At 37.9% G+C, this 22,899-nt stretch overlaps 1 protein-coding gene across 2 annotated transcripts; it reads left to right on the top strand.

Moving 5' to 3' along the window:
* Positions 1-389: 389 nt before the first annotated feature.
* On the top strand, positions 390-22,131 carry LOC119501445. 2 transcript variants are annotated; one of them, XM_037791807.1, is made up of 9 exons: positions 390-430; positions 5,203-5,280; positions 8,620-8,697; positions 16,968-17,552; positions 17,638-17,757; positions 18,216-19,151; positions 19,404-20,000; positions 20,086-20,205; positions 20,723-22,131. In XM_037791807.1, exons 3-9 carry the CDS (start codon positions 8,669-8,671, stop codon positions 21,705-21,707), a joined length of 3,372 nt encoding a protein of 1,123 aa, XP_037647735.1. In that variant the 5' UTR covers positions 390-430; positions 5,203-5,280; positions 8,620-8,668; the 3' UTR covers positions 21,708-22,131. The 2 variants fall into 2 exon arrangements, with proteins under 2 accessions (XP_037647735.1, XP_037647736.1); XM_037791808.1 differs by lacking the exons at positions 390-430; positions 5,203-5,280; positions 8,620-8,697; positions 16,968-17,552; positions 17,638-17,757 and adding exons at positions 12,191-12,512; positions 12,599-12,718.
* The last annotated feature ends 768 nt before the right edge of the window (positions 22,132-22,899 follow it).

Below are 22,899 nucleotides of genomic sequence, written 5' to 3'. Positions count from 1 at the left end.
TGTCTCTATAGGAAACAATCAGAGGTCCAATCTTGATTTATTTTTATTTTAACCTTGCAGGTAGACCTAATAATAAGACGAGGACCTGATAAGGAACTGGAGACAGCATATGCAGAGGACAAACATGTCTGCTGCAAGGTAAAGAGCTTAAATCTTTGAAGTATTTTTGCACAGAATAAGAGAGAAAAGCCTGTAGTAACAGCAGAGTGTCAAATAAAGTAAAAATATGTGTATTATTAGGAGACAGATCTTTGAAACTCCAATACACAGTGTGTTATGAACATGTGAAATAAATCCGAGATTCGAGTGGGTTTTAACCCTAAATTACATCCTTATGTGAGTTTGTTTTTTAGTGTTAAATAAATGTAGAAAGTAATGTATCTTATAAACAAAGGCAACAAATAGAGAAGTACGAACCTCTTGGCTTTTGGTATGTCAACCTATTGTATTAATCATAACTGTGAAACCATTTAAAATATATTATAGGCTATTGCAGATTATTGTGCCTAAAAGAATAAGTAGAATATTGTTGGAAGAGAAAACCTTGAACTCAACTGATAAACCATTTGTGCTCTGGCGACATCTGCTGGTCAGATTGTGTAAATGCAACGACAAACAGAAAATGTCTGTGCATTATGACTTTTGTCCTGTTTTATCTGAATAGTAAGGCAAGGCAAGGCAAGGCAGCTTTATTTGTATAGCACATTTCAACAACAGGGCAATTCAAAGTGCTTTACAGAAACATTCAAGAACATTGCGACAAAATGCAAAAGAACATTAAGAAATAATTAAAACAGTTATAAAAACATAAAAACATTAAAACATTAAAGATTAGAAAATAAAAACAAGCTAAAAATAAAAGCTAGGATAGAAGCTAAAATTGCATAAAACTCAAAAGAGTAAAAGTTATAGTGCAGTGTCAGAATAAAAGGCACCCGCAAACAGGAAAGTTTTAAGCTTTGTTTTAAAAGAAGTGAGAGTTGGAGCGGTCCTGCAGGTTTCTGGGAGCTTGTTCCAGATATTTGGTGCATAAAAACTGAATGCTGCTTCTGCATGTTTAGTTCTGACTCTGGGGACACTAAGCAGACCTGATCCAGATGACCTGAGAGGTCTGGATGGTTCATAACACAGCAGAAGATCAGAAATGTATTTTGGCCCTAAACCATTTAGTGCTTTGTAAACCAGCAGCAGTATTTTGAAATCAATTCTCTGAGAGACAGGCAGCCAGTGTAGAGACTTCAGAACTGGACTGGTGTGATCCACTTTCTTGGTCTTAGTGAGGACTCTAGCAGCAACGTTCTGAATCAGCTGCAGCTGTCTGATCGATTTTTTAGGAAGACCGGTAAAGACGCCGTTACAGTAGTCAAGTCGGCTGAAGATAAATGCATGTACTAGTTTTTCCAAATCCTGCTGAGACATCAGTCCTCTAATTCTTCTTATATTCTTCAGGTGATAGAAGGCTGTCTTTGTAATTGTCTTAATATGGCTGTTAAAGCTCAGGTCTGAGTCCATGACTACACCAAGGTTTCTGGCTTGGTCTGAGCTTTTTAACATCACAGATTGTAGGTGAGCACTGACCTTTAATCTTTCTTTTTTGGCTCCAAAAACTACAACCTCAGTTTTGTCTTTGTTCAGCTGAAGAAAGTTCTGGCACATCCAATTATTGACTTGTTCAATGCACTCACTCAGTGCTTGTATTGGACTGTAGTCTCCTGGTGATAGAGTTATGTAAATTTGTGTGTCGTCTGCATAGTTATGGTAATTTATTTTGTTGTTCTCAAAAATCTGACCCAGTGGGAGCATGTAGATGTTAAACAAAAGAGGCCCCAAGATGGAGCCTTGGGGAACTCCGCATGTGATTTTGTTCAGCTCAGATTTGCAATTACCTATAGACACAAAGAAGTCCCTGTCTTTTAGGTAGGATTTAAACCAGCTGAGTGCTATGCCAGAAATACCCACCCAGTTTTCCAGTCGGTCTAGTAATATATTATGGTCAACCGTGTCGAATGCAGCACTGAGATCCAGTAAAACTAAAACCGTAGTTCTACCACTGTCTGTGTTCAATCGGATGTCATTGAAGACCTTAACAAGAGCAGTCTCAGTGCTGTGGTTTCGTCGAAAACCTGACTGGAAGACATCAAAAGAGTTGTTTAGTGCCAGAAAGCTATTTAATTTTTGAAAAACTGTTTTTTCAATTATTTTAGACAAGAATGGAAGATTTGATATCGGTCTGTAATTATTTACTATTGATGAGTCCAGATTGTTCTTTTTGAGGAGTGGTTTGATGACAGCAGTTTTCAGGGCCTGTGGGAACACTCCTGAAACAAGAGATGCATTAACAATCTGTAAAAGCTCTGAGACCATACATCATAGTCTCATAGTCTTTATAGCCATTAGCCTATTTTACAAGATTAGAGGAGCATGTGAAAAAAAAATGTAATTGCAAAGTATAAGTATTCTTTATGCTTTGCCATCCGATCATCCTACAACCCCTCAAATTCATCTTTTGGGACCCATTGGAGGGGTCCTGACCCCCAAGTTGGGAACCACTGATGTATGTAGATGATATAGGCCTCAATATATAAGAGGCCTTCTGGTTATGTTTTAATCATACAAACATACATACATACATACATACATACATACATACATACATGCATACATGCATACATGCATACTATATGTGTGACAATTAGTTTATGTTAGTTTGTAGTCATTTAGTTGTCTTTTTTAGTCTCCTTGTAGCTGTTTTGTGTCTCTGCATTTCTCTGTAGCCATTTTGTGTCTCTAATTGTGGCCATTTAGTGTCTCTGTAGTCATTTGGTGTCTCTTTGTAGTTGTTTAATGTCTCTTTGTAGCTGTTTTGTGTCTCTGCATTTCTTTGTAGTTGTTTAGTGTCTCTTTGTAGTCATTTGGTGTCCCTTCTTAGTCATTAAGATAGATAGATAGATAGATAGTAACTTTATTGATCCCGAGGGAAATTCAAGTTTCAAGCATCACAGTTCCATAGTGCAAAACATGTTAGTAAAAAGGCAGTAAAAAAGTTACTAGTGCAAAGTACAAAGTAAAAAAAAATATACCAGATATAAAAACACAAGGAGATGAAGAAAACTGTTAAAACTGAATATAGTGCAGGGTAACTCCGATAGCTTTGTCTATGAAAGTGCACTGTGTGCATTATTATATGTCCTGCAGACCGTCCTCCTTTGCCCCCCCACACCCCCTACCCATGTATGTATGTACACTGTTTGTGAAGTCTGAACATGACCACTGACATTTGCCGTGCATCATGGGTCATCTAAGGTTACAAAGTCAGCCGTCTGTTCCCTCCAGGTTTAACTGCAGCGTTTGATCTCTTAGCCTACATCCATCCAAACATGTTTTAGAAGCCATTTCAATGATTATTACTCATTACTACTTCATTTTAAAAACAAACTAAAATAGAAAAGTTTAGATTGAAAGATGCCTGCCCTACACCACTGGATGGTGCTGTTACACAGGACTTCTGTAAACTGAACCCTGAAGGCATCATTACAGTTTATTTTACATTAGAGCGCCTATTTATTTTAATTTATATTACTTTTAAGTATAACTTTAAACTTTATCTATGTTTTTTTTACTCCAAAATACACTGCTTTCTTACATTTATATTTATGTATTTAATTATTATTTACTACTATTTATTATTATTATTATTATTATTATTATTATTATTATTATTGCTATTTTAATTATAATTCATCTATTCGTTTAATTACTTTTTGGGTGTCCGGGGAGGGTTGGCGGTTATATAATAAGAAATAAAAATATAATATAAATAATAATAATATATAAATAAATAAATGAGTAAACATTGAGCACAGATGCTGAGAATTTGATGGGGTATCATTTCTGGATTTTCAAAATAATCAAAGCATCAGGTTGCCCTGCTCTAACAGGTACATTAAATGGTCTTCCCTCTGAAATGTAGTGCAGTAGCATATAAAGTACTATAAAATGGAAATACTCAAGTAGGCTAGAACTAACATATATGTAGGCCTATGTGGAAATTGTACTTAAGAACAGTACTTGAGTAAATGTACTTAGTTACATTCCACCACTGGTCCCCACCTTTCTTAACCTGCTGCCAGGAAGCGAAATGTTCCTATAAGTAACAATCACTTCTATCATTGCTTTGGGTCATGTCAAATTATATACTGGAAAAACAAAGTTCGGAAACTTGTGTTTGGTTGATTATTTCTCTGTTGTTACAATGCTAATGGTCATTGTATTTTACATCGTTGGAAAGCCTGTTTATTTACCTTCACTATGATGTCCAACTTGTAAGGATCATGCATTTGTGGGATGAGCAGCACAGCTGATTATGTGGGTAGCGCCCAAGAAATATTTGCCAAAATGCTCTGCCAATGGTAAACAGTGTATTCTCATAAGGCTGCCAGGAAGCCCGCAATGACTGCCCTTCACCATCAGGCCCGTTTGCGCTGGTGTCGACAACACAGACAATGGAACCTGAACATGTGGGGGAATGTCATGTTCAGTGATGAGTCCAGGTCCTGTCTGCCAAAGTTGGATGGCAGGGTCAAAGTATGGAGACGACGCGGAGAACACTATGCTGATTGTTGCACCGATGGAGTAACAGCTTTTGATGGGGGCAGTGTCATGGTGTGGGGCGGCATCTCCCTCACTGGCAAAACAAGGCTTGTCATCATTGAAGGCCATCTCAATGCAGTGAGATATCGGGATGAGATTCTGCAGCCAGTGGCGATCCAATATCTCCACAATCTGGGACCTAACTTCATCCTCAGGTAAATAAACAGGCTTTCCAACCATATAAAATACAATGACCATTAGCATCGTAACAACAGAGAAATAATCCACCAAACACAAGTTTCCGAACTTTGTTTTTCCAGTTTATTTCCGACAGCCTGTTAAGGCAGCATCCTGCTGACTGTTATGGCTCTTTGTTTGAGCCTCGTAAATAAAGAAAATCAGTTAGTTGAGTTGGTGTTGGTTCGACCTGCTGATGTGGAGAAAGGAAAATTAAACCAAACTGCGTCAACTGTTGAAGTTTTGTCAACAAAAGTCCTGAACAGTTAAACTAAACTGATGATGTTAACAGATTCAGCCAACACATGAGTTGGTTGTCTCTATATGAAACAATCAGATGTCCAATCTTGATTTATTTTTATTTTAACCTCGCAGGTAGACCTAATAATAAGACGAGGCCCTGATAAGGAACTGGAGACAGCATATGGAGAGGACAAACATGTCTGCTGCAAGGTAAGGAGCTTAAATCTTTGAAGTACTTTTGCACAGAATAAGAGAGAAAAGCCTGTAGTAACAGCAGAGTGTCAAATAAAGTAAAGATATGTGTATTATTAGGAGACAGATCTTTGAAACTCCAATACACAGTGTGTTATGAAGATGTTAAATAAATCTGAGATTTGAGTGGGTTTTAACCCTAAATTACATCCTTATGTGAGGTTGTTTTTTAGGGTTAAATAAATGTAGAAAGTAATGTATCCTATAAACAAAGGCAACAAATAGAGAAGTACGAACCTCTTGGCTTTTGGTATGTCAACCTATTGTATTAATCATAACTGTGAAACCATTTAAAATATATTATAGGCTATTGCAGATTATTGTGCCTAAAAGAATAAGTAGAATATTGTTGGAAGAGAAAACCTTGAACTCAACTGATAAACCATTTGTGCTCTGGCGACATCTGCTGGTCAGATTGTGTAAATGCAACGACAAACAGAAAATGTCTGTGCATTATGACTTTTGTCCTGTTTTATCTGAATAGTATCATAGTCTTTATAGCCATTAGCCTATTTCACAAGATTAGAGGAGCATGTGAAAAAAAAATGTAATTGCAAAGTATAAGTATTCTTTATGCTTTGCCATCCGATCATCCTACAACCCCTCAAATTCATCTTTTGGGACCCATTGGAGGGGTCCTGACCCCCAAGTTGGGAACCACTGATGTATGTAGATGATATAGGCCTCAATATATAAGAGGCCTTCTGGTTATGTTTTAATCATACAAACATACATACATACATACATACATGCATACATGCATACATGCATACTATATGTGTGACAATTAGTTTATGTTAGTTTGTAGTCATTTAGTTGTCTTTTTTAGTCTCCTTGTAGCTGTTTTGTGTCTCTGCATTTCTCTGTAGCCATTTTGTGTCTCTAATTGTGGCCATTTAGTGTCTCTGTAGTCATTTGGTGTCTCTTTGTAGTTGTTTAATGTCTCTTTGTAGCTGTTTTGTGTCTCTGCATTTCTTTGTAGTTGTTTAGTGTCTCTTTGTAGTCATTTGGTGTCCCTTCTTAGTCATTAAGATAGATAGATAGATAGATAGTAACTTTATTGATCCCGAGGGAAATTCAAGTTTCAAGCATCACAGTTCCATAGTGCAAAACATGTTAGTAAAAAGGCAGTAAAAAAGTTACTAGTGCAAAGTACAAAGTAAAAAAAAATATACCAGATATAAAAACACAAGGAGATGAAGAAAACTGTTAAAACTGAATATAGTGCAGGGTAACTCCGATAGCTTTGTCTATGAAAGTGCACTGTGTGCATTATTATATGTCCTGCAGACCGTCCTCCTTTGCCCCCCCACACCCCCTACCCATGTATGTATGTACACTGTTTGTGAAGTCTGAACATGACCACTGACATTTGCCGTGCATCATGGGTCATCTAAGGTTACAAAGTCAGCCGTCTGTTCCCTCCAGGTTTAACTGCAGCGTTTGATCTCTTAGCCTACATCCATCCAAACATGTTTTAGAAGCCATTTCAATGATTATTACTCATTACTACTTCATTTTAAAAACAAACTAAAATAGAAAAGTTTAGATTGAAAGATGCCTGCCCTACACCACTGGATGGTGCTGTTACACAGGACTTCTGTAAACTGAACCCTGAAGGCATCATTACAGTTTATTTTACATTAGAGCGCCTATTTATTTTAATTTATATTACTTTTAAGTATAACTTTAAACTTTATCTATGTTTTTTTTACTCCAAAATACACTGCTTTCTTACATTTATATTTATGTATTTAATTATTATTTACTACTATTTATTATTATTATTATTATTATTATTATGATTATTATTATTGCTATTTTAATTATAATTCATCTATTCGTTTAATTACTTTTTGGGTGTCCGGGGAGGGTTGGCGGTTATATAATAAGAAATAAAAATATAATATAAATAATAATAATATATAAATAAATAAATGAGTAAACATTGAGCACAGATGCTGAGAATTTGATGGGGTATCATTTCTGGATTTTCAAAATAATCAAAGCATCAGGTTGCCCTGCTCTAACAGGTACATTAAATGGTCTTCCCTCTGAAATGTAGTGCAGTAGCATATAAAGTACTATAAAATGGAAATACTCAAGTAGGCTAGAACTAACATATATGTAGGCCTATGTGGAAATTGTACTTAAGAACAGTACTTGAGTAAATGTACTTAGTTACATTCCACCACTGGTCCCCACCTTTCTTAACCTGCTGCCAGGAAGCGAAATGTTCCTATAAGTAACAATCACTTCTATCATTGCTTTGGGTCATGTCAAATTATATACTGGAAAAACAAAGTTCGGAAACTTGTGTTTGGTTGATTATTTCTCTGTTGTTACAATGCTAATGGTCATTGTATTTTACATCGTTGGAAAGCCTGTTTATTTACCTTCACTATGATGTCCAACTTGTAAGGATCATGCATTTGTGGGATGAGCAGCACAGCTGATTATGTGGGTAGCGCCCAAGAAATATTTGCCAAAATGCTCTGCCAATGGTAAACAGTGTATTCTCATAAGGCTGCCAGGAAGCCCGCAATGACTGCCCTTCACCATCAGGCCCGTTTGCGCTGGTGTCGACAACACAGACAATGGAACCTGAACATGTGGGGGAATGTCATGTTCAGTGATGAGTCCAGGTCCTGTCTGCCAAAGTTGGATGGCAGGGTCAAAGTATGGAGACGACGCGGAGAACACTATGCTGATTGTTGCACCGATGGAGTAACAGCTTTTGATGGGGGCAGTGTCATGGTGTGGGGCGGCATCTCCCTCACTGGCAAAACAAGGCTTGTCATCATTGAAGGCCATCTCAATGCAGTGAGATATCGGGATGAGATTCTGCAGCCAGTGGCGATCCAATATCTCCACAATCTGGGACCTAACTTCATCCTCAGGTAAATAAACAGGCTTTCCAACCATATAAAATACAATGACCATTAGCATCGTAACAACAGAGAAATAATCCACCAAACACAAGTTTCCGAACTTTGTTTTTCCAGTTTATTTCCGACAGCCTGTTAAGGCAGCATCCTGCTGACTGTTATGGCTCTTTGTTTGAGCCTCGTAAATAAAGAAAATCAGTTAGTTGAGTTGGTGTTGGTTCGACCTGCTGATGTGGAGAAAGGAAAATTAAACCAAACTGCGTCAACTGTTGAAGTTTTGTCAACAAAAGTCCTGAACAGTTAAACTAAACTGATGATGTTAACAGATTCAGCCAACACATGAGTTGGTTGTCTCTATATGAAACAATCAGATGTCCAATCTTGATTTATTTTTATTTTAACCTCGCAGGTAGACCTAATAATAAGACGAGGCCCTGATAAGGAACTGGAGACAGCATATGGAGAGGACAAACATGTCTGCTGCAAGGTAAGGAGCTTAAATCTTTGAAGTACTTTTGCACAGAATAAGAGAGAAAAGCCTGTAGTAACAGCAGAGTGTCAAATAAAGTAAAGATATGTGTATTATTAGGAGACAGATCTTTGAAACTCCAATACACAGTGTGTTATGAAGATGTTAAATAAATCTGAGATTTGAGTGGGTTTTAACCCTAAATTACATCCTTATGTGAGGTTGTTTTTTAGGGTTAAATAAATGTAGAAAGTAATGTATCCTATAAACAAAGGCAACAAATAGAGAAGTACGAACCTCTTGGCTTTTGGTATGTCAACCTATTGTATTAATCATAACTGTGAAACCATTTAAAATATATTATAGGCTATTGCAGATTATTGTGCCTAAAAGAATAAGTAGAATATTGTTGGAAGAGAAAACCTTGAACTCAACTGATAAACCATTTGTGCTCTGGCGACATCTGCTGGTCAGATTGTGTAAATGCAACGACAAACAGAAAATGTCTGTGCATTATGACTTTTGTCCTGTTTTATCTGAATAGTATCATAGTCTTTATAGCCATTAGCCTATTTCACAAGATTAGAGGAGCATGTGAAAAAAAAATGTAATTGCAAAGTATAAGTATTCTTTATGCTTTGCCATCCGATCATCCTACAACCCCTCAAATTCATCTTTTGGGACCCATTGGAGGGGTCCTGACCCCCAAGTTGGGAACCACTGATGTATGTAGATGATATAGGCCTCAATATATAAGAGGCCTTCTGGTTATGTTTTAATCATACAAACATACATACATACATACATACATGCATACATGCATACATGCATACTATATGTGTGACAATTAGTTTATGTTAGTTTGTAGTCATTTAGTTGTCTTTTTTAGTCTCCTTGTAGCTGTTTTGTGTCTCTGCATTTCTCTGTAGCCATTTTGTGTCTCTAATTGTGGCCATTTAGTGTCTCTGTAGTCATTTGGTGTCTCTTTGTAGTTGTTTAATGTCTCTTTGTAGCTGTTTTGTGTCTCTGCATTTCTTTGTAGTTGTTTAGTGTCTCTTTGTAGTCATTTGGTGTCCCTTCTTAGTCATTAAGATAGATAGATAGATAGATAGTAACTTTATTGATCCCGAGGGAAATTCAAGTTTCAAGCATCACAGTTCCATAGTGCAAAACATGTTAGTAAAAAGGCAGTAAAAAAGTTACTAGTGCAAAGTACAAAGTAAAAAAAAATATACCAGATATAAAAACACAAGGAGATGAAGAAAACTGTTAAAACTGAATATAGTGCAGGGTAACTCCGATAGCTTTGTCTATGAAAGTGCACTGTGTGCATTATTATATGTCCTGCAGACCGTCCTCCTTTGCCCCCCCACACCCCCTACCCATGTATGTATGTACACTGTTTGTGAAGTCTGAACATGACCACTGACATTTGCCGTGCATCATGGGTCATCTAAGGTTATAAAGTCAGCCGTCTGTTCCCTCCCTATATAGTTATAGTTATAGTTATATAGTTAAATAAAGATTGAGCACAGATGCTGAGAATTTGATGGGGTGTCATTACTGGATTTTCTTAATAATCAAAGCAGCAGGTTGCCCTGCTCTAAAAGGTACATTAAAAGGTCTTCCCTCTGAAATGTAGTGCAGTAGCATATAAAGTAGCATAAATGCATTGTTAATTTTAAGTTTACAGAGAGATGATAGCTCATAATTTCTCTTTTCTAAATTAAAAAAGTATTTAGTGCATTTGTCACCTTTTAGGAGTGCTGCTAATACATCCATGGTGTGTTGCTGACTCTGTTCAGAACTCATTGGTTCATCCTCGTAAAAAAAAAAGTTATTTGGGTGTGGTGGTTCAATTCTTAAAGGGAAATGAAACCAAACTGCCACATCTCTCAAAACATCCTGAACAGTTAGGCTAAACTGGTGATTTAGATTTAGATTTAGATTTTGGCAGATTCAGCCAACACATGAGTTGGTTGTTTCTATAAGAAACAATCAGATGTCCAATCCTGATTTATTTTTATTTTAACCACGCAGGTAGACCTAATAATAACACGAGGCCCCGATAAGGAACTGGAGACAGCATATGGAGAGGACAAACATGTCTGCTGCAAGGTAAAGAGCTTAAATCTTTGAAGTACTTTTGCACAGAATAAGAGAGAAAAGCCTGTAGTAACAGCAGAGTGTCAAATAAAGTAAAAATATGTGTATTATTAGGAGACAGATCTTTGAAACTCCAATACACAGTGTGTTATGAAGATGTGAAATAAATCCGAGATTTGAGTGGGTTTTAACCCTAAATTACATCCTTATGTGAGTTTGTTTTTTAGTGTTAAATAAATGTAGAAAGTAATGTATCTTATAAACAAAGGCAACAAATAGAGAAGTACGAACCTCTTGGCTTTTGGTATGTCAACCTCTTGTATTAATCATCACTGTAAAATCATTTAAAATATATTATAGGCTATTGATGATTATTGAGCCTAAAAGAATAAGTAGAATATTGTTGGAAAAAAAACCTCGAACTTGTAAACTGATAAACCATTTGTGCTCTGGCAACATGTGCTCGTCAGATTGTGTAAATGCAACTACAAACAAAAAATGTCTGTGCATTATGACTTTTGTCCTGTTTTATCTGAATAGTATCAAAGTCTTTATAGCCATTAGCCTATTTCACAAGATTAGAGAAGCATGTGAAACAAAATAACTTAATTGCAAAGTATAAGTATTCTTTATACTTTGCCATCCGATCATCCTACAACCCCTCAGATTCATCTTTTGGGACCTATTGGAGGGGTCCTGACCCCCAAGTTGGGAACAGCTGATGTATGTAGACAATATAGGCCTCTATATATAAGAGGGTCTTCTGGTTATGTTTTAGTCATACAAACATACAAACATACATACATGCATACTATATGTGTGATAATTAGTTTGTTAGTTTGTCATTAAGTGTCTCTGTAGTCATTTTGTTGTCTTTTTGAGTTTCTTTGTAGTTGCTTTGTGTCTCCTTGTAGCCATTTAGTGTCTCTTCGTAGTCGTTTAGTGTCTCTTTGTAGTCATTTGTTGTACTTATTAGTTTCTCATTTAGGGTCTCTTTGTGGTCGTTTGTTGTTCTTTCATTGATATTTTGATGAAGATGAAATGAGGCTTTCTGACGCAGCTTCCTGCCACTCTACAACAACAGTTCAGTTTGAATTTGTTTTGAAATCTCACAAACTGGATGATGTTTTGTTTTTCAGAAAAGAACTACAGAAGGCCTTGTGCTGCTACACCGCAGATACCCTCATCTACATCGACACAGTGAGAGAGTTCTGTGAGAGGAGCCCTGAATGGATGCTTGGGAGGGAGAAAGAGTTTCACATGATGGTGGACATCAAAGATAGGGCTGACAGCATCGTCCTAAAAATCGGCCATGTTACCCAGTCAGAGAACAAAGGTAAGGCCTTTTTGAAATATATGAAGAGCAAGGTGACTGCAGACAGCAGACGTGCAAAGCTGGAGAAGGAGCTGGCAGCTGTGCTGAAGGACACTCTGGGAGGCCTGCAGAAGCTCCACAGCTTCCTGGATGCAGTGGAGAATCTGGCGGTCACCTCACTCCATGTGTTCATGGAGGAGAACCTGGCGTTACATTTGCCAAAAGGGATCAGCCTCGAACAAGTTCAGGTTGTCATCACTGCTGCACGGGAAATCTGCCCTCTCCTCGTCGAGTTTAAAAGAGATACAAGTGTCTTCTTCCTTCCCAAACTTCAGAATGTGGAAGTGCTGTCATATCAGCTGGACAGATACATCCAGACCACCCAGACAATCTGTGAGAAGTTAGAGAAAAGGTAAAGAGACATTTCATCAAAATAATATGCACATTTTGCAAAATAGACATCTAATATATAAAAAAATTTATTTGTGTCTTTCACAGCTCCTTCAGTGACTTTTGCCTGAATATGAACGACGAAACTCTGGTAGACCTCGATGTGGATTTGTCTGAAGATGACTTACAAAGGATGCTTCATCACATTAATCAGCTTGATGAAATCAGGTAAGCGTTGACCATCTATATTGGTTATATTGTTTATTGGCCCCAAATGTCAAAGAAGCAGCCGTTGGCAATGAAAATAAAAAACAAATATATATAAAGAGAAAATCACTCACCAAAAATAGACAACAAAATAGAAGAAGAAAAAATGCAAAGTTGAGGAGCTGGAGACACAGCAGCATGGCTGTAGACTCAATTTACTGCAAATAAAGGAAATTAGAGGCATAATTATTACAATTCATAACTCAAATAACATAAACTGATTTTACATGATTTCTATAAGCACTCAGAAATGAGAAGATCCTTGGATTATGGTTCTTGTCCAGCTGTTTATACCTCAGTATAATTTGTAATTTATTTTATGAAATATTGTAGCCCTTCTGCTTATTTCAGTTTTATGTGGATCCAAAAAAGAAACCATATCCCAAATCTAATATTTTCATACAGAATTCTAAAGTAACATATTAACCTTTTGAGATGTGTCATCTTATTTAGTCTTTCTTAATTTCTCTTCATCAGGATGAACCAGAGCTTCCGGACGGTGTTCCTGTTTCAGGAGGGACCATGTTCTAGTTTCATCAGTGAGTTCAGCGAGCGAAAGCCCAGGATGCTGCAGTTTCTAGAAGACCTGGAGGAGAACGCTGTTCAGCTAGACAGGATGAATAAGGGGGCAAAGATCTCCAGTGTGGCAGGCAGCTCGGTGGGGTTAGCTGGAGGTGTGCTTTCCATCGTTGGTTTGGCATTAATTCCTGTAACAGCTGGGGCGTCTCTAGCTCTGACAATGACTGGGGTGGGGCTGGGAATTACCAATAGAGTCACCAGTTTAGTCACCACCGCCACAGAGGTTGGCGTGAACCGTAAACATCAAAAGAAAGCCAGTGAGACCTTCCAGAGCTTCATGGAGGATGTGCAGTGTCTTCATTATTGTCTGACAAGGATTTTTACAAATATTCGGTGTGGTATCGAAAAGATTGTTAATACTGCCTCAGCTGCTGAGTTGTTAAAAACTGAGGAGCTGGCTTTAAGTGCTGGCACAAGCACAGTGCAGGTAGGAAAAACATTACGTAACGTGGCCAGGGTGGTGGCAGATATCCCAGAGATTGGTCAGTTAGCAGCCAAAGTGCCTCTTGCCATCGCCAAGTTAGCAAGAGCCGGTCCCTTCGTGTTAAGCGCTCTCTCCCTCGGCATGGATGTCGTCTTCATCTGTAAAGACAGCATCAGTCTGGCCAAAGGCAGCGAGACTAAATTCTCTCAGTTCATCAGAGCCCTAGCTGCATTCTGGCGTTCAGAGATTGACTCATGGCAGAAGATCCATGACTTCCTTGACAAAGGTCAGCTGACATCAAAGGAAAACAAAACTTTCCTTGAGATGCCATTTTATCCAGAGAGGGAGATGAAGAAACTCGGAGAAACAGAAATGGAAATTCCATTTGATGAAGTGGATGAAAAGTGAAAGAGGAAGTTCTTGTGTAATACAGTAGTGCTCAGAGACAATACCAACTCTGACACTTTGATCAGATATGACATCCATTTAAACTTTGCTTACGGCTCACTGTTCAGCATTAAACATGATTACAATCTATCTTTGAGGAAGTTTTAATCAGCTGTAATTCTCATGGTATAAACCAATGTATCACTAAACCTGCTTCAAAACATAACACACTGTCATTTAGCGCTTTACCTGATGATAAATGTAACTGAAAAATATAATTACTATTTTAATCCTAGAGTTGCAATCACTGTCATATCAAAATATAATTAGAGCAAAAAATGTCATGCACAATACATTCTGTACAATCTGTATGATCTTCATTATTATGTTTGTATAATTCAGTCTGCCATTTCTCTTGCACAAAAATAAATACTATTTTAAAAAGTAAATGGTTTGTTTTTTTCAGATCTGAACATGACCACTGACATTTGCCGTGCATCATGGGTCATCTAAGGTTACAAAGTCAGCCGTCTGTTCCCTCCAGGTTTAACTGCAGTGTTTGATCTATTAGCCTACATCCATCCAAACATGTTTTAGAAGCCATTTCAATGATTATTACTCATTACTACTTCATTTTACTAACAAACCAAAAATAGAAAAATTTAGATTGAAAGATGCCTGCCCTACACCACTGGATGGTGCTGTTATACAGGACTTCTGTAAACTGAACCCTGAAGGCATCATTACAGTTTATTTTACATTAGAGCGCCTAATTATTTTATTTCACATTACTTTTAACTATAACTTTAAACTTTATCTATGTTTTGTTTTGTTTTTTTACACCAAAATACACTGTTTTTCTATATTTATATATATATTTTTTTATTATTATTTATTACTATTTATTGTTATTATTATTAACATTTTAATTATAATTTATCTATTCGTTTGATTACTTTTTGGGTGTCCGAGGAGGTTGGGCGGTTGTGAGTTTGTTGGAATGTGTGTAACTTTGTTGAAAACTTATATAGTTATAGTTATAGTTATATAGTTAAATAAACATTGAGCACAGATGCTGAGAATTTGATGAGGTATCATTACTGGATTTTCTAAATAATCAAAGCAGCAGGTTGCCCTGCTCTAACAGGTACATTAAAAGGTCTTCCCTCTGAAATGTAGTGCAGTAGCATATAAAGTAGCATAAATGCATTGTTAATTTTAAGTTTACAGAGAGATGATAGCTCATAGTTTCTCTTTTCTAAATTAAAACGTATTTAGTGCATTTGTCTCCTTTTAGGAGTGCTGCTAATACATCCATAGTGTGCTGCTGACTCTGTTCAAACTCATTGTTTCAGCCTCGTAAGAAAAAAGGAAGTTAGTCAACATCCGTCAAAACTTCCTGAACAGTTAGGCTAAACTGGTGATTATGATTTAGATTTAGATTTTGGCAGATTCAGCCAACACATGAGTTGGTTGTCTCTATAGGAAACAATCAGAGGTCCAATCTTGATTTATTTTTATTTTAACCTTGCAGGTAGACCTAATAATAAGACGAGGACCTGATAAGGAACTGGAGACAGCATATGCAGAGGACAAACATGTCTGCTGCAAGGTAAAGAGCTTAAATCTTTGAAGTATTTTTGCACAGAATAAGAGAGAAAAGCCTGTAGTAACAGCAGAGTGTCAAATAAAGTAAAAATATGTGTATTATTAGGAGACAGATCTTTGAAACTCCAATACACAGTGTGTTATGAACATGTGAAATAAATCCGAGATTCGAGTGGGTTTTAACCCTAAATTACATCCTTATGTGAGGTTGTTTTTTAGTGTTAAATAAATGTAGAAAGTAATGTATCTTATAAACAAAGGCAACAAATAGAGAAGTACGGACCTCTTGGCTTTTGGTATGTCAACCTCTTGTATTAATCATCACTTTAAAATAATTTAAAATATATTATAGGCTATTGCAGATTATTGTGCCTAAAAGAATAAGTAGAATATTGTTGGAAAAAAAAACTTGAACTTGTAAACTGATAAACCATTTGTGCTCTGGTGATATCTGCTGGTCAAATCCTGTAAATGCAACGACAAACAAAAAAAGTCTGTGCATTATGACCTTTGTCCTGTTTTATCTGAATAGTATCATAGTCTTTATAGCCATTAGCCTATTTCACAAGATTAGAGGAGCATGTGAAAAAAAAAATGTAATTGCAAAGTATAAGTATTCTTTTCATGATTTGCCATCCGATCATCCTACAACCCCTCAGATTCATCTTTTGGGACCCATTGGAGGGGTCCTGACCCCCAAGTTGGGAACCACTGATGTATGTAGACGATATAGGCCTCTATATATAAGAGGCCTTCTGGTTATGTTTTAGTCATTCAAACATACATACATACATACATACATACTATATGTGTGACAATTAGTTTGTTAGTTTATAGTCATTTAGTGTCTTTGTAGTCATTTTGTTGTCTTTTTGAGTCTCTCTGTAGCTGTTTTGTGTCTCTGCAATTCTCTGTAGTCATTTAGTGTCTTTGTAGTCATTTAGTGTCTCTTTGTAGTCGTTTTGTGTCTGTGCATTTCGTTGTAGTCGCTTAATGTCTCTTTGTAGTCATTTAGTGACTATTTGTAGTAATTTATTGTACTTATTAGTTTCTCATTTAGTGTCTCTTTGTGGTCGTTTTGTTGTTCTTTCATTGACATTTTGATGAAGATGAAATGAGGCTGTCTGACGCAGCTTCCTGCCACTCCACAACAACAGTTCAGTTTGAATTTGTTTTGAAATCTCACAAACTGGATAATGTTTTGTGTTTCAGAAAAGAACTACAGAAGGCCTTGTGCTGCTACACCGCAGATACCCTCATCTACATCGACACAGTGAGAGAGTTCTGTGAGAGGAGACCTGAATGGATGCTTGGGAGGGAGAAAGAGTCGCACATGATGTTGGACATCAAAGATAGGGCTGACAGCATCGGCCATGTTACCCAGTCAAAGAACAGAGGTGAGGCCTTTTTGAAATATATGAAGAGCAAGGTGACCCAGGTGACTGCAGACAGCAGACGTGCAGAGCTGGAGAAGGAGCTGGCTGCTGTGCTGAAGGACACTCTGAGAGGCCTGGAGAAGCTCCACAGCTTCCTGGATGCAGTGGAGAATCTGGCGGTCACCTCGCTCCATGTGTTCACAGAGGAGAACCAGGCGTTACATTTGCCAGAAGGGATCAGCCTCGAACAAGTTCAGGTTGTCATCACTGCTGCACGGAAAATCTGCCATCTCCTCCTCAAGTTTAAAAGAGATACAAGTGTCTTCTTCCTTCCCAAACTTCAGAATGTGGAAGTGCTGTCATATCAGCTGGACAGATACATCAAGACCACCCAGAAAATCTGTGAGAAGTTAGAGAAAAGGTAAAGAGACATTTCATCAAAATAATATGCACATTTAGCAAAATAGACATCTAATATAAAAAAAAATAATTTGTGTCTTTCACAGCTCCTTCAGTGACTTTTGCCTGAATATGAACACCAAAACTCTGGTAGACTTTGATGTGGATTTGTCTGAAGATGAGATACAAAGGATGTTTCATCACATTAATCAGCTTGATGAAATCAGGTAAGCATTAACTATCTATATTGGTTATATTGTTTATTGTCCCCAAATGTCAAAGAAGCAGCCTTTGGCAATGAAAATAAAATACAAATATGTATTAAAAGAAAATCACTCACCAAAAATAGACAACAAAATAGAACAAGAAAAAATGCAAAGTTGAGGAGCTGGAATCACAGCAGCATGGCTGTAGACTCAATTTACTGCAACTAAAGGAAATTAGAGGCAAAATTATTATAATTCATAGCTCAAATGACATAAACCTGATTTTCCATGATTTCTATAGACACTCAGAAATGAGAAGATCCTTGGGTTATGGTTCTTGTACAGCTGTTTATACCTTAGTATAATTTGAATTTATTTTATGAAATATTGTAGTCACTTCTGCTTATTTCAACATATTAACCGTTTGAGTTGTGTCATCTTATTTAGTCTTTCTTAATTTCCTCTTTTCTCTTCATCAGGATGAACCAGAGCTTCCGGACGGTGTTCCTGTTTCAGGAGGAACCATGTTCTGGCTTCATCAGTGAGTTCAGCGAGCGAAAGCCCAGGATGCTGCAGTTTCTAGAAAACCTGGAGGAGAATGCTGTTCAGCTAGACAGGATGAATAAGGGGGCAAAGATCTCCAGTGTGGCAGGCAGCTCGGTGGGGGCAGCTGGAGGTGTGCTTTCCATCATTGGTTTGGCATTAATTCCTGTAACAGCTGGAGCGTCTCTAATTCTGACAATGACTGGGTTGGGGCTGGGAATTACCAGCGGAGTCAACAGTTTAGTCACCACCGTCACAGAGGTTGTCGTGAACCATAAACATAAAGAGAAAGCCAATGAGACCTTCCAGAGCTTCATGGAGAATGTGCAGTGTCTCCAGGATTGTCTGGAGGAGGTCACCAAAAGGGAAACGAGCCAGATAGATGTGGTTGTGGGAATAGGCAAGTTGTTTGGTAACGTTTGTGCTACTGGGAAGGCTATCGATGGAATTGTTGATGCTGCCTCAGCTTATATTTTAACAACTGAGGAGCTGGCTGTTAGTGCTGGCAGAGTGGCATTGCAGGAAGGAAAAGCATTACGTAACGTACCCAGGATGGCGGCAGATATCCCAGATATTGGTCAGGCAGCAGCCAAAGCGCCTCTCGCCCTCTCCAACTCAGCAAGAGCCGGTTTCATCGGGCTCAACGCTCTCTTCATCGGCATGGATGTCTTCTTCATCTGTAAAGACAGCATCAGTCTGGCCAAAGGCAGCGAGACTGAAGACTCTCAGTTCATCAGAGCCAGAGCTGCACTCTGGCGTTCGGAGATTGACTCATGGCAGAAGATCCATGACTTCCTGTGCAAAGGTCAGCTGACATCAAAGGAAAACAAAGCTGTCCTGGAGACGCCATTTTATCCAGAGAGAGAGATGAAGTGAGTCATTTGCAGTCATTTAGTGTCTCTTTGTAGTCATTTTGTTGCAGTTTAGTGTCTCTTTGTAGTTATTGATTTTACTTATTAACGTCTCATTTAGTGTCTCTTTGTGGTCGTTTTGTTGTTCTTTCATTGATATTTTGATGAAGATGAAATGAGGCTGTCTGACGCAGCTTCCTGCCACTCTACAACAACAGTTCAGTTTGAATTTGTTTTGAAATCTCACAAACTGGATGATGTTTTGTGTTTCAGAAAAGAACTACAGGAGGCCTTGTGCTGCTACACCGCAGATACCCTCATCTACATCGACACAGTGAGAGAGTTCTGTGAGAGGAGCCCTGAATGGATGCTTGGGAGGGAGAAAGAGTTGCACATGATGGTGGACATCAAAGATAGGGCTGACAGCATCGGCCTAAAAATCGGCCATGTTACCCAGTCAGAGAACAAAGGTAAGGCCTTTTTGAAATATATGAAGAGCAAGGTGACCCTGTTGACTGCAGCCAGCAGACGTGCAGAACTGGAGAAGGAGCTGGCTGCTGTGCTGAAGGACACTCTGAGAGGCCTGGAGAAGCTCCACTGCTTCCTGGATGCAGTGGAGAATCTGGCGGTCACCTCACTCCATGTGTTCATGGAGGAGAACCAGGGGTTACATTTGCCAGAAGGGATCAGCCTCGAACAAGTTCAGGTTGTCATCACTGCTGCACGGAAAATCTGCCATCTCCTCCTCAAGTTTAAAAGCGATACAAGTGTCTTCTTCCTTCCCAAACTTCAGAATGTGGAAGTGCTGTCATATCAGCTGAACAGATACATCAAGACCACCCAGAAAATCTGTGAGAAGTTAGAGAAAAGGTAAAGAGACATTTCATCAAAATAATATGCACATTTTGCAAAATAGACATCTAACATAAAAAAAATTAATTTGTGTCTTTCACAGCTCCTTCAGTGACTTTTGCCTGAATTTGAACGACGAAACTCTGGTAGACATCGATGTGGATTTGTCTGAAGATGACATACAAAGGATGTTTCATCACATTAATCAGCTTGATGAAATCAGGTAAGCATTAACCATCTATATTGATTATATTGTTTATTGGCCCCAAATGTCAAAGAAGCAGCCGTTGGCAATGAAAATAAAATACAAATATGTATAAAAAGAAAATCACGCACCAAAAATAGACAACAAAATAGAACAAGATAAAATACAAAGTTGAGGAGCTGGAGACACAGCAGCATGGCTGTAGACTCAATTTACTGCAACTAATGGAAATTAGAGGCAATATTATTATAATTCATAACTCAAATGACATAAACCTGATTTTCCATGATTTCTATAATCACTCAAAAATGAGTGGATCCTTGGGTTATGGTTCTTGTCCAGCTGTTAATACCTCAGTATAAGTTGAATTTATTTCATGGAATATTGTAGTCACTTCTGTTTATTTCAGTTTTATGTTGATCCAAAAAAGAAAACCATATCCCAAATCTAATATTTTCATACAGAATTTAAAGTAACATATTAACATTTTGAGATGTGCCATCTTATTTAATCTTTCCTCTTTTCTCTTCATCAGGTTGAACCAGAGCTTCCGGACGGTGTTCCTGTTTCAGGAGGAACCATGTTCTGGTTTCATCAGTAAGTTCAGCGAGCGAAAGCCCAGGATGCTGCAGTCTCTAGAAGACCTGGAGGAGAATGCTGTTCAGCTAGACAGGATGAATATGGGGGCAAAGATCTCCAGTGTGGCAGGCAGCTCGGTGAGGGCAGCTGGAGGTGTGATTTCCATCGTTGGTTTGGCATTAGGTCCTGTAACAGCTGGAGCGTCTCTAGTTCTGACATTGACTGGTTTGGGGCTGGGAATTACTAGCGGAGTCAACAGTGCCGTCACCACCGCCACAGAGGTTGGCGTGAACCATAAACATCAAAAGAAAGCCAGTGAGACCTTCCAGAGCTTCATGGAGGATATGCAGTTTCTCCAGGATTGTCTGGAGGAGGTCACCATTAGGAAAACGAGCCAGATAGATGTGGTTGTGGGAGTAGGCATTGTGCTTGGTAAAGCTGGGTATGATATCCGAAATCTTGTTCAAAAGGTCTCAGCCTTTAAGAAGTTAAAAACTGAGGAGCTGGCTGTAAGTGCTGGCAGAGGGGCAGTGCAGGAAGAAAAAGCATTACGTAACGTGCCCAGGGTGGCGGCAGATATCCCAGATATTGGTCAGGCAGAAGCCAAAGGGCCTCTTGCCCGCTCCAACTCAGTCAGTGTCAGTACCATCACGTTCAGCGCTCTCTTCCTCGGCATGGATGTCTTCTCCATCTGTAAAGACAGCATTAGTCTGGGCAAAGGCAGCGAGACTGAAATCTCTCAGTTCATCAGAGCCAGAGCTGCACTCTGGCGTTTGGAGATGGACTCATGGCAGAAGATACATGACTTCCTGTGTGAAGGTCAGCTGACATCAAAGGAAAACAAAGCTTTCCTGGAGACGCCATTTTATCCAGAGAGGGAGATGAAGAAACTCGGAGAAACAGAAATGGAAATTCCATTTGATGAAGTGGATGAAAAGTGAAAGAGGAAAGTTCTTGTGTAATACAGTAGTGCTCAGAGACAATACCAACTCTGACACTCTGATCAGATATGAGATCCATTTAAACTTTGCTTACAGCTCACTGTTCAGCATCAAACATGATTAATATCTATCATATTTTTAATCAGCTGTAATTCTCATGGCATAAACCAATGTATCGCTAAACCTGCTTCAAAACATAACGCACTGTCATTTAGCGCTTTACCTGATGATAAATGTAACTGAAAAATATAATTACTATTTTAATTCTAGAGTTGCAATTACTGTCATATAAAAATATAATTAGAGCAAAAAATGTTATGCACAATACATTCTGTACAATCTGTATGATCTTCATTATTATGTTTGTATAATTCAGTCTGCCATTTCTCTTGCACAAAAATAAATACAATTTTAAAAAGTAAAAGGTTTGTTTTTTTTTCAGGTCTGAACATGAACACTGACATTTGCCGTGCATCATGGGTCATCTAAGGTTACAAAGTCAGCCGTCTGTTCCCTCCAGGTTTAACTGCAGTGTTTGATCTATTAGCCTACATCCATCCAAACATGTTTTAGAAGCCATTTCAATGATTAGTACTCATTACTATTTAATTTTACAAACAAACCAAAAATAGAAAAGTTTAGATTGAAAGATGCCTGCCCTACACCACTGGATGATGCTGTTACACAGAACATCTGTAAACTGAACCCTGAAGGCATCATTACAGTTTATTTTACATTAGAGCGCCTATTTATTTTAATTTATATTACTTTTAACTATAACTTTAAACTTTATCGATGTTTTGTTTGTTTTTTACAGCAAAATACACTGCTTTTCTGAATTTATATTTATTTATTTTTATTATTATTTACTACTATTTACTGTTATTATTATTACTATTTTAATTATAATTTATCTATTCTTTTAATTACTTTTTGGGTGTCCGAGGAGAGTGGGCGGTTGTGAGTTTGTTGGAATGTGTGTAACTTTGTTGAAAAACATATATAGTTATAGTTATAGTTATATAGTTAAATACAAATTGAGCACAGATGCTGAGAATTTGATGAGGTATCATTTCTGGATTTTCAAAATAATCAAAGCAGCAGGTTGTCCTGCTCTAACAGGTACATTAAAAGGTCTTCCCTCTGAAATGTAGTGCAGTAGCATATAAAGTAGCATAAATGCATTGTTAAT

This window comes from Sebastes umbrosus, chromosome 14, assembly GCF_015220745.1.
Source record: "Sebastes umbrosus isolate fSebUmb1 chromosome 14, fSebUmb1.pri, whole genome shotgun sequence".
In the NCBI taxonomy this organism is placed as follows: domain Eukaryota; kingdom Metazoa; phylum Chordata; class Actinopteri; order Perciformes; family Sebastidae; genus Sebastes; species Sebastes umbrosus.
The sequence above is the reverse complement of the archived record's forward strand: the minus strand, read 5'-3'. Positions and strand labels throughout refer to the sequence as shown.

Bases quoted from the DNA above. Each gene is read 5' to 3' on its own strand.
- LOC119501445 (XM_037791807.1), top strand. From the start codon at position 8,669: ATGGAGAGGACAAACATGTCTGCTGCAAG. The intron at 8,698-16,967 runs GTAAGGAGCTTA...TTTGTGTTTCAG, and splicing joins ACAAACATGTCTGCTGCAAG to AAAAGAACTACAGAAGGCCT. The intron at 17,758-18,215 runs GTAAGCATTAAC...TCTCTTCATCAG, and splicing joins AATCAGCTTGATGAAATCAG to GATGAACCAGAGCTTCCGGA.